Source organism: Mustela erminea, chromosome 11 (assembly GCF_009829155.1).
Source record: "Mustela erminea isolate mMusErm1 chromosome 11, mMusErm1.Pri, whole genome shotgun sequence".
Classification (NCBI taxonomy): Eukaryota; Metazoa; Chordata; class Mammalia; order Carnivora; family Mustelidae; genus Mustela; species Mustela erminea.
Genome location: NC_045624.1, coordinates 106,751,964 through 106,774,440, shown reverse-complemented (window position 1 = coordinate 106,774,440; position 22,477 = coordinate 106,751,964). Strand labels below are relative to the sequence as shown.

At 39.4% G+C, this 22,477-nt stretch overlaps 1 protein-coding gene across 2 annotated transcripts in view; it reads right to left on the bottom strand.

Annotated features, from left to right (window-relative positions):
- The window catches only part of LOC116569104 (amphiphysin), a 241,968-nt gene that overhangs the window by 82,010 nt on the left and 137,481 nt on the right, over positions 1-22,477 (bottom strand). For both annotated transcript variants that reach the window (XM_032305109.1, XM_032305111.1), the window contains exons 5-7: positions 21,410-21,505; positions 8,344-8,451; positions 5,717-5,802 (exon numbers count right to left, since the gene is read on the bottom strand). In XM_032305109.1, the coding sequence (XP_032161000.1) occupies positions 5,717-5,802; positions 8,344-8,451; positions 21,410-21,505 (290 nt within the window). The remainder of the gene's footprint in view (positions 1-5,716; positions 5,803-8,343; positions 8,452-21,409; positions 21,506-22,477) is intronic.

The window sequence follows — 22,477 nt, the reverse complement described above, 5'->3', positions numbered from 1 at the left end:
AGAGAAGATGTGTGAATGGGAGGGTATAGACGGATGGGGGGTGTAGGTGGATGGGGTGTAGATAGACAGGGTATGATTGGGGGGCAGAGATGGATGCAGGTGTAGATGCATGGGGAGTGTAGACGGCCAGGGAAGTACAGATGGACAGGGGTTATAGACCAGGGGTGCAGAAGGGGAGTGCAGATGGAGGGGTTGTGTAGAGTGTAGTTGACCTTCACTGGTGAGGACTGTTTTTATTTTCAAAATAAAACCCTAATGAAGATCTATGAATTAAGACTTGGTGCACAGCTCTACTCTTTCCTTAGGGTAAGTTTCTTGGATATAAGTGCTGTGTGATAGGCAGACACCATAGAAGCTTTGATGACTAGTGCCAAGCTGTTCCCACCCAGGCTGGATTCTTTGACACCCTCAGCTCTCAGCATGAGGTTATACAAAACAGTTGTAAATTTGATAGGTGAGAGTTAATACCTTGCTGACTTTTACATTTATATTCCCTTAATTAAAGTTGATACATTTTTCACTTATTTATTAGCCATTTGTTTTGCTTCTTTTGCGAGTCATCTATTCATATACTGTGTTTATTTCTTCGTGCTTGTTTTTTTCTTGTTTATTTGTAAGGGAATTACTATTAAACATATTGATCCTTGGACACATTTAGCAAAAACAAGAGTTCCCATTCTTCTGTCTTTAAATTTTATTTTCTGATATATAGTTTATATCAATATCTGATATATAGTTTGTATCAATTATTATCATGGCACCTGGGTGGTTCAGTGGGTTAAGCGTTCAACTCTTGATTTCAGCTCAGGTCATGATCTCAGGGCGGTGAGATCGAGCCCTGCGTCTGGCTCCATGCTCACTGGGGAGTCTGCTTGAGATTCTCCCTCTCCCTCTGTCCCTCCCTGTCACCCCTACTCTCATTCTCTCTCTCTAGAAAAGAAAGTATTATTTAGGGAAATAATTGGTGTGGCGCCAGGAATACCTTGTTGAGAATGACTAAACAAATATCAATCAATTTTCTAATATTTTTATGATTTTAGAACTTAAGTCAACTAGCATGTATTTAACTTAGAAAAAAAGTGTTGAATATCTTTGATGCAATTCACCAGATAATGGTTTTCTTCAATTTAAGAAATCAGAGACTCTTTTAAAGTAGGGAATGCGTTTGATTCATTCACTACCAGAGGCACTAATAAGGCACCTGGTCAGAGCTGGCATGCAATAAATATTCCACAAATGAATGAAAGAACTAGTGTGCATTCGTCCCACTGCAAGGGCATATCCTGACAGTACATGGCTACCTTAGCTTGTAGAAAACTGATGTCACCAGCAGGAGGCGTATATCCACCAACAGCAGCAGGCTGTGAGTACAGTGAGGTTTCACTTCACAAGGTCTTCATAAACACGGGGCTCTGAGACTTTCCTATTTCCCTGAAGGACTCCTCTGAGGCATCCTCAGACCCTACCTGGTTAGCCGTCAAGACGACCTCCAATCCTTTATTAAGACAGTGCTTTGTCCTTGGAAACAGTGGAAAGGATTAAGAGCTGAGCTATCACCACCAAGGGGCGCAAGCCAGGTTACTCCCCTGGCAATGCCCTAAAGGAAGTCTGCATAGGTCAGGGTGGGTCACTATTTCCCGCTGAGCCCCCTGCAATGGAGGAAGCATCCTCTGCCGTCCCACACTTACTAGAGGGGTGGACTGGAAGAAGGAAGAAATCTCCCAACCTCCCAGGCCCCACCCTGTTCACAGCACCCACAGCATGTGTCTCAGGACCTCCCTCTCTCCCCTCCCCTGGGTCCTAACACAAACACAGCAGATCCCCACAATAGGACTCTCCATGCAAATAAGAAACCCCTGGCTCACTGACTTTGTGAGCTCTGGATATTGCCATCACTCAAACGGAAATGAGAACACTCCCTACTCTCACTTCCAGGACCACAAGATCCTTGATTCATTCACTTCTGTTCCACTTGCTAATTTATTTTTAATCTTTAATCTTTAGCCTTTTCTTCCAGGCTGCTGCCCCCTCAGGCTCAGCATCTGGCTTTATCAAGTGTAGGCCTCTCAACGCTGGGGGCCCACTGGGTGGCTGAGCTCCCCCAACACCTGGTCTTTATCCCTCACCCTCCACTTGCTCCAGAAATCCTCAGTCCTCCATCATCCCCTATGTGCCGCTGCCACCGTCAAGTCTCAAAACAGTAACGGCTATTTTAAAAGGCTTCCCTTGCCCTCTCAACTCCCCTCTATCTGCTGCCACGACTCCTCAGGTCCATTTTAGTCAAGATCCTACTTCACCAACCACGGTCTCTCCAGCACCTGCAGTCAGGCTTGTGACCCCGGCCTCAGCTGGAACCTATCTGGAAAATTCCCTTTGCTTCCATGGAAGCAATACACTCTTCCTCTCCGCTGCTTGACCTCCATTTTTTTTGTTTTGTTTTTGTTTTTAAGATTTTATTTATTTATTTGACAGACAGAGATCACAAGTAGGCAGAGAGGCAGACAGAGAGAGAAAGGGAGGAAGCAGGCTCCCTGCTGAGCAGAGAGCCCGATGCGGGATGCGGGGCTTGATCTCAGGACCCTGGGATCATGACCTGAGCCAAAGGCAGAGGCTTAACCCACTGAGCCACCCAGGTGCCCCTGACCTCTGTTTTATAAGTGATTCTCCTGGCACTCCTTCACTGGTAAAAATCTCTCCATTCTTGGCTTTCTAAGGTACTACTCTTCTGGGTCTTCTCCTACATCTGTGATTATTTCCCCTCAGGCTCATCTGCAGGCCCCTCTTCCAGCACATTCCTTAAATACTGCTGCTGTCAGTACTCATTTCACCACAGGAGGGAAGCATAGAAGACATAAAGTGCTACTTCAATCTCAAGGTGAGTAATATGGCTGGGAATAAAACATATGTATTTATAAAATGATTACATGAAATAAATGTTATTTATTGAAAGTCTGCATACAGTCTCACTGTAAGGAGAAGGCCTACATCAGACATCAGGACTAACAGGAGGTAACATAGAAGTCTATTTAAGGGCCAGCTTTAGGATTTATAAACCTTACAGTATCAGGCAAAGTGTTTAACCAGTATCATCCCTGGCCTCCTCATTTGTAAGATGAGGGTATACAGGTAATTGTGATAACTAGAGATTATGCATGCAAAGTGCATAAAATGATACCTGAAAATAGACAGTATTCAATAATAAATGAGCTCTTTTTCTATGCATAAACACACACAATACACACAAAATACAATATATATATAAAGGCCTAAATAAAATTAACAAATCAGGAAAGAAAAGTGTTGGTGAGGATGTGGAGGGTCCTCAAAAAGATAAAAATAGAGCTACCCTACAACCCAGTAAAAGATGGTATTTATCCAAAAGATGCAAATATAGTGATCCAAAGGGACACCGGTACCCCAATGTTTCTAGCAGCAATGTCCACGATAGCCAAACAATGGAAAGAACCCAGAGGTCCATCAACAGATGAATGAATAAAGATGTAACACACACACACACACGATGGAATATTACTCAGTCATCAAAATACCCTGAAATTTTACCATTTGCAATGATGTGGATAGAGCTAGAGGGTATTATGCTAAATGAAATAAATCAGAGAACGATTTCCCACATATGCAGAATTTAAGAAGCAAAACAGGATCAAAGGGTAAGGGAGGGAAAAATAAAATAAGACAAAATATGAGAGGGAAACAAACCATAAGAGACTCTCAACTCTAGAAAACTGCGGGTTGCTGGAGGGGAAGGGGTGGGGGAATGGGGTTACTGGGTGATCAGTATGAAAGCGGGCATGAGATGTGATGAGCACTGGGTGTTATATGTAACTGATGAAATCACTGAACTCTACCTCTGAAACTAATAATATACTATATGTTAATTAACTGAATTTAAATAAAACCCCCCAAAATTTTGAAAAGGCCTAAACTAGGCTTTCATCAAAAGGCAGGACCTGATCGACATACAAAGGAGTGAGCCTTGAATGTGGGAATAAGTCAGTGGATTATAAAGCACCGAAACACTGAGATTGCATTTGGCCAGATGAGGGGAAAGATTTCGCTCCAAATTTATCCTTCAAATATTCCCATTGTGTTTAAGTTCTTACAAAGTCTTTCATATTACAAGATACTCTGACAGATTCTTACACTGAATGACCAAATACTATCTGGGGAAGATACATAAACCTCAATGGCATCAATCATTGCTGGTTTTGAATTCTTACAGAGAACATTAGGAAAAGAAATTCGTTACACACCCAATACATATTAAGGCAAATAATAACTGTGTTCTGGCAATTTTGGCCATTTACCCAGAAGTATTATTTCATAATTGGAAGTATTGAGTATTGTGGTACCTTAGCTCTTGCAAAATCAGTTTAAAAAGCAATTGAGTAAGTAATTACATTTGAGACCACAAAAATTCCTTTAGAGGGGGAATGAACAGAGTAACTGTTTAAATTGTATGCAAATGACAACTTGTGTTTGGGATGGGATATCTGTGGGGGAAGATAATAAGCTCTGGGGAACTACCAGCTGACTTGATGAGTGTCCTTAATGAGGACGAAGACATGGATGCCAAAGACAGATATAAAGATCTTAGTATTGCTTAAAATATGAGTGTCAAATACATTTCTTTTCTTAAACAATTTTATTTAACAGAGAGAGGGAGAGAGAGAAGCAGGCTTCCTACTGAGCAGGGAACCTGATGTGGGCCTCGATCCCAGGACTCTGGGGTCATGACCTGAGCTGAAGGCAGAAGGCAGATGCTTAGAGAGTGAGCCACCCAGGCACCCGTAAAATAGATTTCTTAAAAATATATAATTTTATATAATTTGTGATTTTAAAAAGGCATGACTACTTCAATTAAAATTATGAATAGGTATTTGCTTCATCTGTATCCCTAGAGGTTTTATATGTTCAGGCTCCTCAAAATCCTCTTTGGGCACACACAGTAGGCTCCTCAGCAGACCACAAAGATTGGTCAAGGTAGAGCTTCTGAATGACAAGGTGGACAGGATGAGGTCAAAGACACAAATGTGAGGACAAGACCACTATCATTACCCACAGAGAGAGTAAAGTGGGTTGGACCCACTTTATCCAACAATTTCTTGGTTCTACCACTGAGTGGGAAAAAGAAGACAAAGGATGGACAATGCACTTAATGCCACAGGAAATGAAGAGTACCCATAATAAAAAGAATATTTAGCCCTTCAAACAGGAATGAAGTTCAGGTTAAAAGGTCAGAACTGAAAGCAGAGGTTTGACATCAACATTGAAAGACCAGATGACCTCTCGGAATAAATGGAATCCTGCCAAGAGCTAAAATGTATCCTTGTAAATTTCAAAGTTAAGGGCTGTTCTCCACATGCCTCGAATTGAGATCTGGGGCCCCATTTGAGAAATAGATCTAGGTCTAAAACTTTGCGGTCAATAGAATAGCTGCTAGCCTCACGTTGTTATTTAAATTTAAACGAATCAAAACAAAATAAATGTAAAATGCAGTTCTTCCACCATACTAGCCATAGTCCAAGTGTTCAACAGCCTACCATATGTGGCAAATAGCTATTGCCTAAAATTACAAAAATAGAACACTTCTATTGGATGACCTTTAGCATCCCAAGCAATAAAGACAAGAGAAGGGATTTCCCTGTTCTTGATTTTTTAAAAGGGATGTGGACCCCCTGTATAGATGCAACATTACCTTGACCATAATGATGGTAACTCTTCTTGTAAGTCAACGTTAAACTCCTCAAATACTTTCTGTGCTTTCTGAAATTCCTCTTCTGCCTAGAAGACACATAACAAGTGTTTATGCTAAAAAATGTCATTGAAACGCAAGCCATTTCTATATACAACAACAGCATTTAACATAACATGGGAACAGCATAATTTTGGGGGGGCCTGGATGACTCAGTTGGTCAGGCATCTGACTCTTGATCATGATTTCAGGGTAAATCTGAGCCCCCCATCAGGCTCCAGGCTGGGTATGAAGCCTACTTAAGATTCTTTCTCTCCCTTTCCCTCTACCCATGCCCCGCACTCACAAGCACACGCATATTCCTCTCAAAAACAAACCAAAAAACAAATAAAATTTGCATAATTTTTCTCAGTAACAGTGAAATAGTAAGTCTTTTTTTTTTAAAAGATTTATTTATTTATTTGACAGACAGAGATCACAAGAAGGCAGGGAGGCAGACAGAAAGAGAGGAAGGAAAGCAGGCTTCTGCTGAGCAGAGAGCCCAATGCGGGGCTGGGTCCCAGGACCCTGAGATCATGACCTGAGCTGAAGGCAGAGGCTTTAACCCACTGAGCCACCCAGGCGCCCCAAAAGAGTAAGTCTTATTAAGACACAAAAACTGACTTCATTACAGTGGTTGCTTTTGTAGCCTGGCAGTTTGACCACAAAAATATAACTGCCTGTCCCACACACCGCTCTGTTCTGGATACCGGACATGGATACTTCCCAAAGGACTTCCCCATCTAGTGAGAAATCTAAATAATTACATCACAAAATAGCACTTACAAACTATTGCAGAGCATGTTACTGGGGAAGACGGTACAGAAACAGAGGGTTCCATAGGAAAAGTAATATTCTAAAAGAATCTTGAAGAATCAGCAAATGTTCCCTTTGAAGAAGCGGGGGTGGGGGGGTGCTACAATGCATAAAGGTGGCATTTCCTGGGTTAGAATCCTAGCTTACTAATGGTGTCAATTTGTGAAATGGTTTTAACGTTCTTCATCTCTGAGGCCTCACTGATAAAATGGAGATGGTAATGCCCACTTCACAGGTGTCATGAGTATTAAGAAGCAATGGCACAGATGAGAGGGTGCCTGCCACCTAAGGTGTCTTACGCAAAGGGCAGCTCTCATCGTGGCTGCTCAGGAACGGATGTGTGGGTCAGGAGAGCTTTCGTTCAGGGTGTGGGTATGAAAGGAGGAGCAGAGGGGAAGGAAAATTCAAAAGCTGATTAGGATGAACAGGTGAGTCATGACCAAGTTGTGCGGGTCTCATATGCACACTAAGAAATTTAGATTTGTTCTCTACAGGCTATCTGAGCCATTAAAAGACAAGCAGTGGAGAAACATATCTAGATATGTGATGTAGAAATACTATTCAGACAGCTGTGTGTAGGCAGATAGAAGGAGACAAGACTGGAAGCAAAGGGAATAGTTAGCAGGTGTCGGTTGGCATCTGTAAGTGACTGGTTTACATAGTAAAAGCTACTGAAATGAGTTTTCTAAAAGAAAACGAATGTTCTATAAGCCCAGCACATATCTGCACTCTCTGGCAACCATAGGTTATGTCTTAGAATTTTAAATTTGGTTTTCTATCTGAATCTGCCTTTTTTTTTTTTTTTAAGACTTTATTTATTTATTTATTTGACAGGGGGGGAAATCACAAATGGGCAGAGAGGCAGGCACAGAGAGAGAAGAGGAAGCAGGCTCCCCACCAAGCAGAGAGCCCAATGCAGGTCTCGATCCCAGGACCCTGAGATCATGACCTGAGCCGAAAATAGAGGCCAAACCCACTGAGCCACCCAGGCGCCCCCTGAATCTGCCTTTTAACTTCAATTATGGACCTGAAACACAGAAAGAAGCGGAGGAACACATTACTTTCGCTGAGCCTGCAGTATTGCTGGGGCCAAGGTTGACTCTGACCAAAATGTGTGAGTCAGTGTCAGCCATGTGAACTTTAAAATCACATGAAAAACCTCATAAAAAATTAGGGAAAGCAGCCCACAACTACCATGTATCAGCTTAAATTCTGTCCTAATTCCACTCTCCTTTAAAAAGGAAATAACAGGTATACCTTGTTTTGCTATGCTTTGTTTCACTGTGCTTTATTGACACTGAATATTTTCACAGACTGAGGGTTTGCGGCAACCCTGCACCAAGCAAACCTATAGGTAACATTTTTCTAGCAGCATTTGCTTATCTCATGTCTCTGTCTCACATTCACGTAATTCTTGCAGTATTTAAGCATTTTCATTATTATTATATTTGTTATAATCTATGATCAGTGATTATGACTTGCTGAAAGCTCACGTAATAAAATTTTTAGCAATAAAGTGTTTCTAATAAAAATGTTGTATTTTTAAATCCAATGCTATTACACACTTGATAGACTATGGTATAGCGTCAACATAACTTTCGGATATACTGGGTAACTAAAAAATTCATTTGATGGCTTTATTACAATATTTGTTTTATTGTCATGCTTGGGAACTGAACCCAAAATATCTCTGAGTTTTCCTTAATTTTAAAAAGCAAAGTCGTTATACATTATATAATATGGAGAGTGGTGTCAGCAGTTGGATCAATTCTTACCTTCGAGATTCGACTTTCATCCTTCCTCTTGGAGCTCTGCAAAGCTTCCAGGTGGTGGCGGGCACTATCATAGTCCACCAGCTTCCTGCTGCGTTTTGCGATGCGATTCTGTTGACAAGGAAATGCATGCATGATTATAGATTCTTTTTTTGATTACTAAAATGGTTCCATTGTGCAGAGCAACAGAGGATCTTGACCGGACCCTGAAAGTGAACCAGAATTTCAGTCAACGAGTGATACCTGGAAATCACACTACCACCTCCAATTCTCTCCTTAAAAACCATCAGGTAAATAGCTTTCTTTCTGAAAATAATTAGGCTGATTATGAACAGTGAAAGGCAGAATTTGCAGTCAAGATCAGAAATATTCCAGAACTGGTTAAGGGAAGCAATATGGTATTTTACATCCTCGATTCTAAGTCTTTCGATGTTCCATTCTGAATATCATGGAAGACTCTAGTAGGATTTGGTTTTAGAACTCTAATAACATTCATACCAACAGAAGTTCTATAACGTAAATTTACTTCTTAAAAAAATCCTTTTTCTTAGGCATGGTCCTCAATCCTTCTGTTCATTAGAATCACCTGAGGAGCCATAAAAACACATGCATCCTTAGAGACTCCACTTCCGTTTAGGATATAGACGGCTACAACAAATGTCACTCTCACACAGACAAGAAAAAGTTTGGATAATCTATAAAAGGATAACTCCTTTTGATTCCATCAGAGACCTAAGGGTCACAAGGCAGCAAAATAATCTTAAGTCTTCTATTTGGGAAGAAGAACCAAGTCCCCCAAGGAGAGACAAGACAACAAATCATTTGTGCCAACAAATCAAAGTACAGGTAGAAGTTGTGGACATGAAGACGTCAGCCAACATTTTAACAAAATGGTAGAGGGTGGTTAATGTATCCCTGTGGGAAGCTGGGTAGCCAAGACACAAGGGCAAATTGCACTTAAGGGTAAGCTCTTCCCTTCAGCCTCCAATGGATGCTGTAAGAATTCTTGGGAAGAAGATATACTTTAGCAGTACAGGTGAGAATGAAGTGAGCTATAGGTGTTACAGGGTGGGCACTAGGGTGTGCCAATTTCATACACCTTTTTCTCTTACAAGGCAAAAGCTGTAAGTTGCTTAAGGAGGGAGCCCACAGACAACAGGCAAAGATATACTGCTTGATGGAGAGGAATAGAAGCAAAACCAATCTGGCCCTGCAAAAGGCTTAGGAAACCCTTCCGGCCCCTATGATATATGTAAAGATCAATTTTACACAAGGAAGGGTAGAATAAAAGTTCCCAAGAGCTAATACCAGCAGATTACTTAGGCCAGCCCCTGACAAGGGTGGTCCAATTCCACCTCGGGCAAAGACACTTGAGAATCACTACAACAAGCCCCTCCCCCTAGAAGATCAGCAAGAAATCCAGCCAGGAACAAGCTCACCTATCAAGGACAACAGCGGAATTCCAGAAGGGAAAGCAAAGCATGGAATTCATGGTTTTCTTAGCATGATTCTTTAGTATTGCAAAGTTAATTAAATTCTTCAACTTTTTTCTTATTCTAATTTTTTTAACTTTTACTCATTCTTTTTTAACATTTTTTAACTAGTTTATCTTAACAATACCTTTCTTAAAAAAATCTTTTTGGGACGCCTGGGTGGCTCAGTTGGTTAAGCAGCTGCCTTCGGCTCAGGTCATGATCCCAGCGTCCTGGGATCGAGTCCCACATCGGGATCCTTGCTCCGCAGGGAGCCTGCTTCTCCCTCTGACTCTTGCCTTCCACTCTGCCTGTGCTCGCTCTCGCACGCTCTCTCTCTGACAAATAAATAAATAAAATCTTAAAAAAAAAAATCTTTTTGAACCTTTATTATTATAGTCATATTTTATCCTTCATTATATCTAACTTTATCTTTTGTATACACATAGGGTTTTTTCAAAAAATTTTGTGATACAACTTCTTCTAATAAATCAAATATACTCTAAATCTGACACATGGTTTACTCTAGTCTCCAGACTGAGCAAATTCTCTCCATTTTCTTTTTCTTTCTTTTCCCAACCACCTTATCTTATCAACTCCTTTTTTAGAATTTTTTAAGTGCTCGCTTCGGCAGCACATATACTAGAATTTTTTAAAATTTTCATCTTTACAGTCATACTCCATCCCTTCATCATGTTAACCCTTATATTTGTGTGTGTGTGTGTGTGTGTGTACATTTTCTTTTTTGTTCTTTAAAATTATGGAAGGTAGTTTCTACTAAGAGACCAAAATACTCCCAAAATCAAGTGGGTGGCTCTGTCCTATTCACCAGTCTAATACATATATTTTCTTTTTCTTTTTCTTTTTTTTCCAATTTTTTTTTTAACTTCTTTCTATGCCCTTTCTTCTCCCCATGATTTGGGTCTCTTCTGATTTGGTTAACGCATATTTTTCTGCGGTAATTGCCACCCTTTTAGTATTTTATTCTCTCCTTCATATATTCTTACTTGGATAAAATGACAAGGCAGAAAAACTCACCACAAAAAAAAAGAACAAGAGGCAGTACTGAAGGCTGGGACCTAATCAATACGAACGGTGATAATATGTCAGAACTGGAGTTCAGAATGATGATTCCAAGGTGCTAGTTGGGCTCGAAAAAGGGATGGAAGATATTAGAGAAACCCTGTCTGGAGAAATAAAAGCCCTTCCTGGAGAAATAAAAGAAATAAAATCTAAGCAAGCTTAAATCAAAAAAAGCTATTAATGAGGTACAATAAAAAATGGAGAATCTTACAGCTACGATAAATGAGGCCAAAGAGAGAATTAGTGATACAGAAGAACAAATGACAGAGAATAAAGAAGCTGAGCAAAAGAGAGACAAACAACTATGGACCACGAGGGGAGAATTGGAGAGATAAATAATACCATAAGACAAAACAATATCAGAATAACTGAGATTCCAGAAAAAGAAAGACAGAGGGAGGCAGAAGGTACATTGGAGCAAATTATTATAGAGAATTTCCTAATATGGCAAAGGGAACAAGCATCAAAATCCAGGGTGCACAGAGAAACCCCCTCAAAATCAGTAAGAATAGGTCCACACCTCGTCATCTCAGAGTAAAACTTACAAGTCTTAGTGACAAAGAGAAAATTCTGAAATCTACCCGGCACAAGAAGTCTGTATCATACAATAGTAAAAATATTAGACTGGCAGCAGATTTATCCACAGAGACCTTATAGGCCAGAGAGAACTGGCATGATATATTCAGAGCACTAAATGAGAAAAACATGCAGCCAAGAATACTATATATTCAGCTAGGTTATCATTGAAAATAGAGGGAGAGATAAAAACCTTATAGGACAAACAAAAACTAAAAGAGTTTGTAAACACCAAACCAGCACTACAGAAAACATTGAAAGGGGTCTTCTAAACAAAGAGAGAGCCTAAGAGTAGTAGACCAGAAAGGAACAGAGACAATATACAGTAACAGTCACCTACAGGCAATACAATGACACTAAATTCGTATCTCTCAATAGTTACCCTGAATATAAATGTGCTAAATGCCCCAATCAAAAGACACAGGGTATCAGAATGGATAAAAAGACAAAAACCCATCAATATGCTGTCTACAAGAAACTTATTTTAGACCCAAAGACAACTCCAGATTTAAAGTGAGGGGGTGGGAAACAATTTACCATGCTAATGGACATCAAAAGAATGCTGGGGTGGCAATCCTTATATCAAATAAATTAAAACTTAAGCCAAAGACTATAATAAGAGATGAGGAAGGACACTATATCATACTCAAAGGGTCTGTCCAATAAGAAGATCTAACAATTATAAATATCTATGCTGCTAACATGGAAGCAGCCAACTACATAAAGCAATTAATAACAAAATCAAAGAAACACATGGACAATAATAGGAGGGAACTTTAACACTCCCCTCACCGAAATGGACAGGTCATACAAGCAAAAGTCAACAAGGAAATAAAGGCCCCAAATGACACACTGGACCAGAGGGGACATCACCGATCTATTCAGAAGCAACAGAATACACATTCTTCTCTAGTGCACATGGAACATTCTCCAGAATAGATCACATCCTGGGTCACAAATCATGTCTGAACTGGTACCAGAAGATTGGGATCATTCCCTGCATATTTTCAGACACAATGCTCTGAAGCTAGAACTCAACCACAAGGGGAAATTTGGAATGAAACTAAATACATGGAGGCTAAAGAGCATCCTACTAAAGAATGGATAGGTCAACCAGGAAATTAAAGAAGAATTGAAAAAAATTCATGGAAACAAATGATAATGAAAAGCCACATGGCTTCCGAGGGGAATTCTACCATTAAGGGGTATAAGCAATGAGGGGCACCTGGGTGGATTGTTTGTTCCAGCTCTTCAGAAAATGTCGGTGGAATTTTGCTCGGAATGGCACTGAAAGTATAGAAGGCTCTTGGCAGTATAGACATTTTGACAATGTTTATTCTTCTAATCCATGAGAATGGAATGCTCTTCCATCCTTTTGTGTCTTCTTCAATTTCTTTCATGAGTGTTCTGTAGTTTGTTGAGTACATATCCTTTACCTCTTTGGTTAGGTTTATTCCCAGGTATCTCATGGTTCTTGGTGCTACAGTAAATGGAATCGATTCTCCAATTTCCCTTTCTATTTTTTCATTATTAGTGTATAAGAAAGCAAGTGATTTCTGTAGATTAATTTTGTATCCTGCCACATTACTGAATTGCTGTATGAATTCTAGTAGTTTGGGGGTGGAGTCCTCTGGGTTTTCCATATAAACTATCATGTCACATGTCATCTGCGAAGACAGAGAGTTTGACAACTTCCAATTTGAATACATTTTATTTCTTTTTGTTGTCTTATTGCTGCTGCTAGGACTTCTAGTACTAAGTTGAACAACAATGGTGAGATTGGACATTTTTGTCGTGTTCCTGATCTCATAAGGAATGCTGTTAGCTTTTCCCCATTGAGGATGATATTCACTGTGGGTTTTTCAGAGATAGATTTTAAGAAGTTGAGTTCTGTTCCCTCTATCCCTATACTTTGAATCATTTTAATCAGGAACGGATGCTGTATCTTGTCAAATGCTTTTTCTGCATCAATTGAGAGGACCACATGGTTCTTCTCTTTTCTCTTAGTGATTTGTTCTATCACATTGATTGATTTGTGAATGTTGAACTACTCCTGCATGCCATGGATAAATCCCACCTGGTCATGGTGGATAGTCTTTTTAATGTACTCTTGGATCCTATTAGTTAGGATCTTGTTGAGAATCTTGGCATTTGTATTCCTCAGGGATATTGGTCTGAGATTTTCCTTTTTGATGCGGTTTTTGCCTGGTTTGGGGATCAGGGTAATGTTGGCTTCATAAAAAGAGTCTGTAGTTTTCTTTCTGTTTCTATCTTTTGAAACAGCTTCAGGACAATAGGTATTATTTCTTCTTTGAATGTTTGGAAGAATTCTCCAGGGAATCCATCAGGTCCTGGGCCCTTGTTTTTTGGGGAGGTTTTTGATCACTGCTTTAATTTTGTTACTAGATATTGGACTACTGAGGTTGTCAATTTCTTCCTGATTCAGTTTTGGAGGTTTATAGGTTTCCAGGAATGCATCCATTTCATCTAGGTTGCTTAACTTACTGGCATATAACTGTTGACAATTTCTGATGATTGTTTCTATTTCCTTGGTGGTAGTTGAGAATGAACTTTTGGGACTTCATCAAGATAAAATGCTTTTGCACAGCAAAGGAAAACAGTCAACAAAACAAAGAGGCAACATATGGAATGGGAGAAGATACTCGCAAATTACAGTAGAGACAAAGGGCTGATATCCAAGATCTATAAAGAACTCCTCAAACTAAACACACACAAAATGAATAATCACATCAAAAAATGGGCAGAAGACATAACAGACAGTTCTCCAATGAAGACATACAAAGGACTAACAGACGCATGAAAAAAATGTTCATTATCATTAGCCATCCGGAGATTCAAATCAAATCCACATTGAGATACCACCTCAATGTGGTATCTAACAACAGTTAGAATGTTCAAAATTAACAAGACAGTAAACAACATGTATTGGAGAGGATGTAGAGAAAGGGGAACCCTCTTACACTGTTGGTGGGAATGCAAGTTGGTGCAGCCAATTTGGAAAACAATGTGGAGATTCCTTAAGAAATTAAAAATAGAGCTTCCCAATGACCCTGCAATTGCACTACTGGATATTTACACCAAAGATCCAGAAGTAGTGAAAAGAAGGGCCATCTGTATCCCAATGTTTATTGCAGTAATGGCCACAGTCACCAAACTGTGGAAAGAACCAAGATGCCCTTCCATGGACAAATGGATAAGGAAGATATGGTCCATATGTACAATGGAATATTATGCCTCCATCAGAAAGGGTGAATACCCAACTTTTGTACTAACATGAACAGGACTGGAGAATATATGCTGAGCGAAATAAGTCAAGCAGAGAGAGTCAATTATCGAATGATTTCACTTACTTGTGGAGGATAAGGAATAACACAAAGAGCATTAGGAGAAGGAAAGGAGAAGTGAGTTGGGGAAATCAGAGGGGGAGATGAACCATGAGAGACTATGGACTCTGAGAAACAAACTGAGGGTTTTGGAAGGGAGGGGGCTGGGAGGTTCAGTGATTCTGGTGGTAGGTTTTATGGAGGGCACGTATTGCATGGAGCACTGGGTGTGGTGCATAAACAATGAATTCTGTAACACTGAAAACAAATGAAAAAATAAATAAAAAATTTTAAAAAAGGAATTAAAAATAGAGCTACCCTATGACCCTGCTATTGCACTATTGAGTATTTACCCCAAAGATACAGATGTAGTGAAAAGAAGGGCCATGTGTGCCCCAATGTTCATAGCAGCAATGGTCACAGTCACCAAACTGTGGAAAGAACCAAGATGCCCTACAACAGACAAATGGATAAAGAAGATATGGTCCATATATACAATGGAGTATTATGCCTCCATTAGAAAGGATGAATACCCAACTTTTCTATCAACATGGACAGGACTGGAGGAGATTATGCTGAGTGAAAAAAGTCAAGCAGAGAGAGTCAGTTATCATGTGGTTTCACTTAGTTGTGGAGCAGAAGGAATAACATGGAGTACATTGGGAAATGGAGAGGAGAAGTGAGCTGGGGCAAATCGGAAGGGGAGACAAACCATGAGAGACTATGGACTCTGGGTTTTGGAGAGGGTCTGGGGGGGTGGGGTGAACCTGGTGGTGGGTATTGTGGAGGGCACGTATTGCATGGAGCACTGGGTGTGATGCACAAAAAATGAGCTTTGGAACATCAAAAACAAAATAAAATTAAATTTTAAATAACACACACATAAAGAGAAATGAGTTGAAGAATAACGGAATCAAGCATACAAGACCTGTAATACAGTATTAAATAGTCCAGCATGGTCTTTGGAGTTTCCAAAAGAGATGAGAGGTTAAGTCAAAAGAAATATTTAAGGAGATATTGGCTGAGAAATTTATATAATAATAAAATCTACAAAGTGCAGACCCAAGAAACTCATAAAACCCCAAGAATAACAAACACCGAACAATATCCATCCAGACACTTCATAGCCAAACTGCGTAAAATCAAGAAGAAAAATATAAAGACAAAAGCAAGGATTATAGAAAGCTAATCTTGAGAAGCTATACAAGCCGGAATACAATGATATAACATTTTTAATGTACTGAAAATTTAAAAGAAAAAGAAAAAGAAATCTGCCAACTCAGAATTCTATTCCCAATGAAATACCTTCTAAAAGTAAAAGTGAAATAAAATATTAATCAGACTGGGGAGCCTGTATGACTCAGTTGGTTAAACATCTGACTCTTGATTTCAGTTCAGGTTATGATCTCGGGATCATGGGATCAAGCCCCACATCAAACTCTGTGTTCAACACAGAATCTTCTTGCGATTCATTCTTCCTCTCTCTCTGCCCCTCCCAAGCTTGTGTGTATTCTAAGTAAATAAAATCTTTTTAAAAAGTCTTTCACAGATAAACAAAACTGAAAGAATCCACTGCTATCATAGGAATTTTAATACGAAGGAAAGCTACACACAAAAAAAGTAAGTACCAGAAATTATAAAATTCAAGGTCAATATACATGATTTTGGTTTTTTACTTCTAAGTGCTTTAAAAGGTAACTGATTATCTAGAACAAAAAGAAACAGAAAAATGTACTGTGGGTTTTATAACATATGTAAAGGAAAACTTTGTAATAATAACAGAAGAAATGAAGAAAGAACTGGAGGTATATTATTTATATAAAAGTACTATGATAGTATTTGAAGTTAGACTGGTAAAATTAAAGATGTACATTATAAATTATAAAGCAACCACTAAAAGCTTAAGTGAAAGAGATATACTCTATCTCTCAAATAAATAAATATCTAAAACAAAAGTAAGGGGCACCTGGGTGGCTCAGGTGGTCAAGCATCCAACTTTTGATTTGGACTCAGTCATGATCTCAGGGTGGTGAAATCTAGCCCTGTGTTCGTCTCCATGCTCAGTGCAGAGTGTGCTTGAGATTATCTCTCCCCCTGACTCTGCCTCCCCCCTGCTCGTACACACATGCATTCTCCCTCAAATAAATAAACCTTAAGAAAAGAGGGATAATTAGTAAGTAAATAATAAGCCAATTTAATTAGTCTGTTACGAGGCCCAAGAATTTGGCCTTTTAGAAAAGACCCTTGTGGTCCAGTTACACCAAGCCAGTCCAATTGGAGAACTACTACAAGAGGAGATCCTTAAAAAACTTTCAAATTTAATATAGTAAGAAGAAGAAACCAACAATATGTTTATGGCATAGAAACACAGTCACAAGTCACAGACCCTCAGCAACCTACAGTATAGGTGTTTCAGGGATTATTCCCACTTTACATGTAGAGAATTTCGAGTTGCATGAGATTAACTGATACCTTGTCTAAAATTGCTCAGAAAGTCTGTAGCAAAGATGAATTAGATGTCAGCCAACCAGTACCAGGAGTAGGCTGTGGCACACGAGACACCCAGGCCCAACATCTAAGAAGGCCCTTACTTTCAGGGTCACATAGGTGTGGGCTCAGCAACCAAGAGTGGGTGCCTCCTTAGATCTTGAACTCTAATGCCCTCACCTGCCTCACCCAGTCCCAGCCCTCCTCCTGACTCTCGGTTAGTCCTTCTAACTACGCCCATATTTCTCTGACCTACCCACAATTCAGTTACCCCCTGTCACTCTATGCTATTCCTCTATACTCCCTTCAGGATGGGTGAAAAGTGGGTTGGGGCAGTTACTCTCATTCAGCTACTTCCAATCTCTTCACCCTCTACACCTACTGCTTCTAACTGGTATTAGTACTGGAAAGCATGGCCAACTCTCATTTACTTAAAGATATGGGATGAATTAGTCTAGGCAGGATGCAGGGAGGCCCTTCAGTGTTCCCTAGTGGGGACAGTGTGCCTATAAAGTGACAAAGCTCATTCTTTTTAGCAAATATCTTACTACTACCTTCAAAGGAACACTGTCCCTTGAAGTAGTGAGCTTGTGTAACTCCAGGTATCTCTGGTAAAGCTCTGCTTCATGAACTTGTAGGGGAGTGAGTGGGGTGTGGAACTCTTCTTTAGTATCTTCCAAGAAGAAAATCTTGATTCTTTGATGATGAATGTGATTTTTTGAAAAGAGCCAAAATTCAAAGTCTTCCAAGCCTGGGAATAAGGTGGAAGAGTATATTATACTAGGTCATCTTTTTTGTTCAAAAACAAGAAGTGAAATAAATTATGTGACTCATTTTCTTGGGTAACCGACAAGTCCATTACAGAGTAGGGCTTACCATAGATGGCCTGTTTCGAAGTCCATCACTCATTTTGATTCACACATTTTTGTGTTGGAAATACATATCAATCTTATTTCCTTCCTTATCTGACACTTGAAAAACTTGAAAAAAGAATCAAATCTTCTAAGGGTAGAGTTAATTCACCTTACCTTTTATATGGGAAATAATACAATTTCTATTTATTTAACAGTAAAGAGTTTAATGAAATGGCTCAATTGAAATTTCTTCAAATTTCCCACAGCACACTGAACTTACACAGTAAAAACTTTTAATTTATTGTGTTTTTTAAAATGTCAATAAGAACCCCAATCCAGAATTCACTTTGTCACACTGCTGTAAATATATGTTTTAGGTGCTTATGTGGGGCAGCCAAGATGCAATCTACCACATTTTACAATAACTGCTCACAGCTGTAAGGCTGCCTGGGTTGATGACAAGCTGGCTCTTATTAGAATATTGATTTTAGATGTCAGTGCTGTGTAATAAGAACTGTAACACTGGGTGCCCTGCCAATCACAGTTGGAAAAGTCAAACATCATTCCCTCATGAATGGTACTTCATAGCCCTTGCTGGTGAGCGGCAGTAAATATTTGGAAATTTGCCTGACGTTTTAACTATACATGGACTGTTTGATTTTAATGGAAGTCAGAGAAGTCAGTTGTGTTCCATGCTTCGAAATTCTCCACACAGTGTTTTTAGTCATCACCTTCCTTTCCATCAATAGCCCGCTCATTACGGAAACCTTCAGCACTAACTTGATGGCGTGATAGTCTTCATCCCCTTCTACCTTCCGTTCAAGTGAGCAAAGACACAGAGGATACCTTAGGTTTATCTTCACAGAAAAATCACCTCTCAAATATTAGGAACAACTCTTGCCATATGAAACAGTCTTGCAATTCTCTACTTTGGTTGAAGCCCTATGTGTATGGTAGGATATCCTAAATGTGACTTCAGAGAAAGAGAAACAGAGATTATTTCAGCCTCTTTCCATGATGCAGACAACACCATGAAATGTATTTTATTTATTTTCAAGACACCCAGCTAGATGACATTTTCCCCACGTATCTCGTGTAGATGGTTCAATCACTGGAGGATCATCTTTGTGCATGACCTCAACTGTGGACCTCAGGAAAAGAACTGCTTAAGCAAAAGTTCTGAGTTCTTCATCTTTCTGATGTAAAACAAACTGAAAACCCGAGCTAATCTCATCCATCATGATTTTATTTAATTAATCTACTTTAAGATTTATTTATTTACTTTTAGAGAAAGATAGAGAGGGAAGTGGGAGACCATGGGTAGGCAGAAGGGCAGAGGAAGAAAGACAGGATCCATAAGCAGATTCCCCACGTGCATGGAGCCTGACATGCGGCTTGATTTCATGACTCTGAGCCAAAACCAAGAGCCAGGTGCCTCATCAACTGAGCCACCCAAGTACTCCCATTATGATTTTATTTTAATCTGTGTTTCAAGGCAGGTACTTCTGTGTGTATCTGTCTTCCCAAATTATACACTCCTAGAGAGTATGGCCAATTTCCAAATAATGATGGCTGAGTAGGACCACAGCAACTAAGATCCTCCACATTTTTTTGAGGATACTAAGTTTTTGTTCATGAAGCTGAACAGCTTTTCAAATGTGTATTTCTCTAGTCAATCACAGCTTTCATTTGCTTACTTAAATCATACTATGAAGGTGTATTACAAAAAATAATTTAGGCTAGTTTGTAAACTGCTTTGAAATTTTCAAGTACAAGGTCGAAGTTTTCCCTTATCTTCTTCTGATTTGTTAGGAACTGATATTTATGCAGATTAAATTACCACACAATAAATGATATTCTGAAGTGTAATAATAATGATTCTGAGACTCTTTGCTCCACAAATGTTACAAACTCTAAGTCAAAATGTGACTGACTGTCCGCCAAAAAATAATCTGAAGATATCCCAAGACATATTCCCTATAGGCTAGTGCATGTAGCCTCACTGGATCCTAAAATTTTTTAATTTATTTTTTAAATCTCTCAGAAAATTTTAAAAAGCCAACTTACATCTTTAAAAGAGGATAAAATCATACAACAGCCCTCTGAAGTGTTCTCCTGCCTATTATGATAACATCATTGAGAATCTATCATTTGGACTTGTTCTCTGTGACATTCTGCCACCAAGGCTAATTGATGTACCCAGTCTGGTCCACTGAGGTTTTGTTTGGTGCCCTTGCATCCCAAAACACACTTTGGATGCTGGCCATCTAGTTGTTAGGTGTTATGTATGAAACCAAGGAAACTGACTTCATTGACAGGAGCGCTGCTCTGGGCTGAGAAGCTTCACTATGCTTTATGGCCAAGACCAGTGCATGTTCCTGCAGCTAGTGTCCTGGTGTTCGGCCATGGCTACAGAGCAAAGCAGGGAAAAGTGGAGATTCACATCAGAAGTCAGCTAATTAAGGTTCTTCAGATGGATGAATGATGGTTCACGTCTACCTTCAACCTAGAAGAAGCCCGGCACCCTGGTACTTACCTGGTATTCCTCCTTGTGCAGGAAAAACAACTGGGGTGCAGATCTATTCCCACTACCATCTACCAGGTACAGCCCTGATGGTTTAAAAACCATCTCTATCTCCAGAGTCAATTCTATATCTATAATGTTTGATCCTCTGCTTATGTATTTCCCATCAATGAATCCAAGCATCAAATAAGACAGATGTTTTAGACCAGATATTGTTAGATCCAGTTGCTAATGTATTTGATACACTTCTATCTTAACAGTTCAATATGATCCAGAAAATTTTAAGGAGAGAAAACACATGCAGGTATGCTCTGAACAATAAACAAGGAAAGATTAGATCTTGCTCTCAGCTTTGCAATGAAGTTTCTCCTTTCCTGGAGACTGCTGTTTATTCTAATGGAAATTCTTATCAAATGCTATACAATAAAAAGGTTGGAACATGAAGATCAGAATTTTTGGTATCTGGTTTGCAATTTTATATCTGGGATACTAAAAAGACATGAGAAATGAAAGCTGAAGCAGTTCGCTAAAGGGGAAAATGTGATTTCTGTGGCTACATTTCATTTCAAACCAACAGGAACAGGATAAAGCTTCCATGCTTAAATAAATGAAAAGTTACTGTCTTTGATGTCAGTTGGAGGACTCTGAATTTCACTTTTCTCTTGCCCACATTTCAGTAAGTACACAGAACCATTCAATTCTTCCCTTTACAGACACAAAGTAAAATACCTTTATGTCAGGAAATTGGCCCAGATAGGTATCCAGTGTCAGCAAGGACCCATCCACTAGTTTTTGATGGAAGTCTTCCCACAGGACATCACATTTCTGAAAGAAAAGAAATAAAGAAAAAAATGCTGAAGTGTTTTAAGGATACTTTTCACCAAACTTCTAAAAAACAAATCAGGTATGATCAAATTAGATAAATAGTACTTCCTCAGATAACAGATGTTAGAAAAAAATGTGATTACTTAATAATACAATAAAATTTCAAGGCAATTTGGTTACCACTTCTAATCGACAATGTAGGCTACCAAGGATACAGACTACATTTTCCAGCCTGTGTCACAGCTAAGTGTAGCCACGAGACTAAGGTCTGGCCAAAAGGATGAATTTTACGAAGTGTCCCTAAAAAGATGCTGGTCTTCCCCAATTCCTCAATTTGCTGACGGGGTGCAAAAATGAAAGCCAATGGCCAGGAGGCAGCAAGGATGGCAAAGATGGACCCCTGACATCACCAGACCCGGGCTGCTCACTCCCAACTCTTTTATGAAAGAGAGATAAATTTCTACCTTTGGAAAACCATTTTTGGCGGGGCTTGGTTGCCTGTGTTTCTTTTTCACACTTCAAATACGGATCCTCATTGTTACAGATGCCAATTTATGAAATTTATGCCAACAAAAAAATGTAAACCCTCCATATGAAAAGGCTCATCTTCTGATATGAATAGATGCTTTCAACATGTAATGTCTGGCTTCTTCACCATCGGAAGAGCCCATATTTAGATCTGCAACTAAAGGTTTCAAAAATCCTGGCAGGACCTCCAAGGACCCAGGTGGCACGGCAGCCATTTTCTGAAGGAATAAATGTCAACAGTGGCACCTGTCACACACAGAATGTAATGTGGTGTTCTGAAAGCTAGTAATAAAGGTTTCTAGTATCCATTAAAGTTTCTTTTCACAATGAACTGTTAATTATACACCAGTCATCAGAAATTTATAAGGTAAGCATTTAACAACATGATGTTGAAATGTTGTCTTCCTGTTGAAGAAAGGTGAGAAAAAGCAATTATTTAGTAAC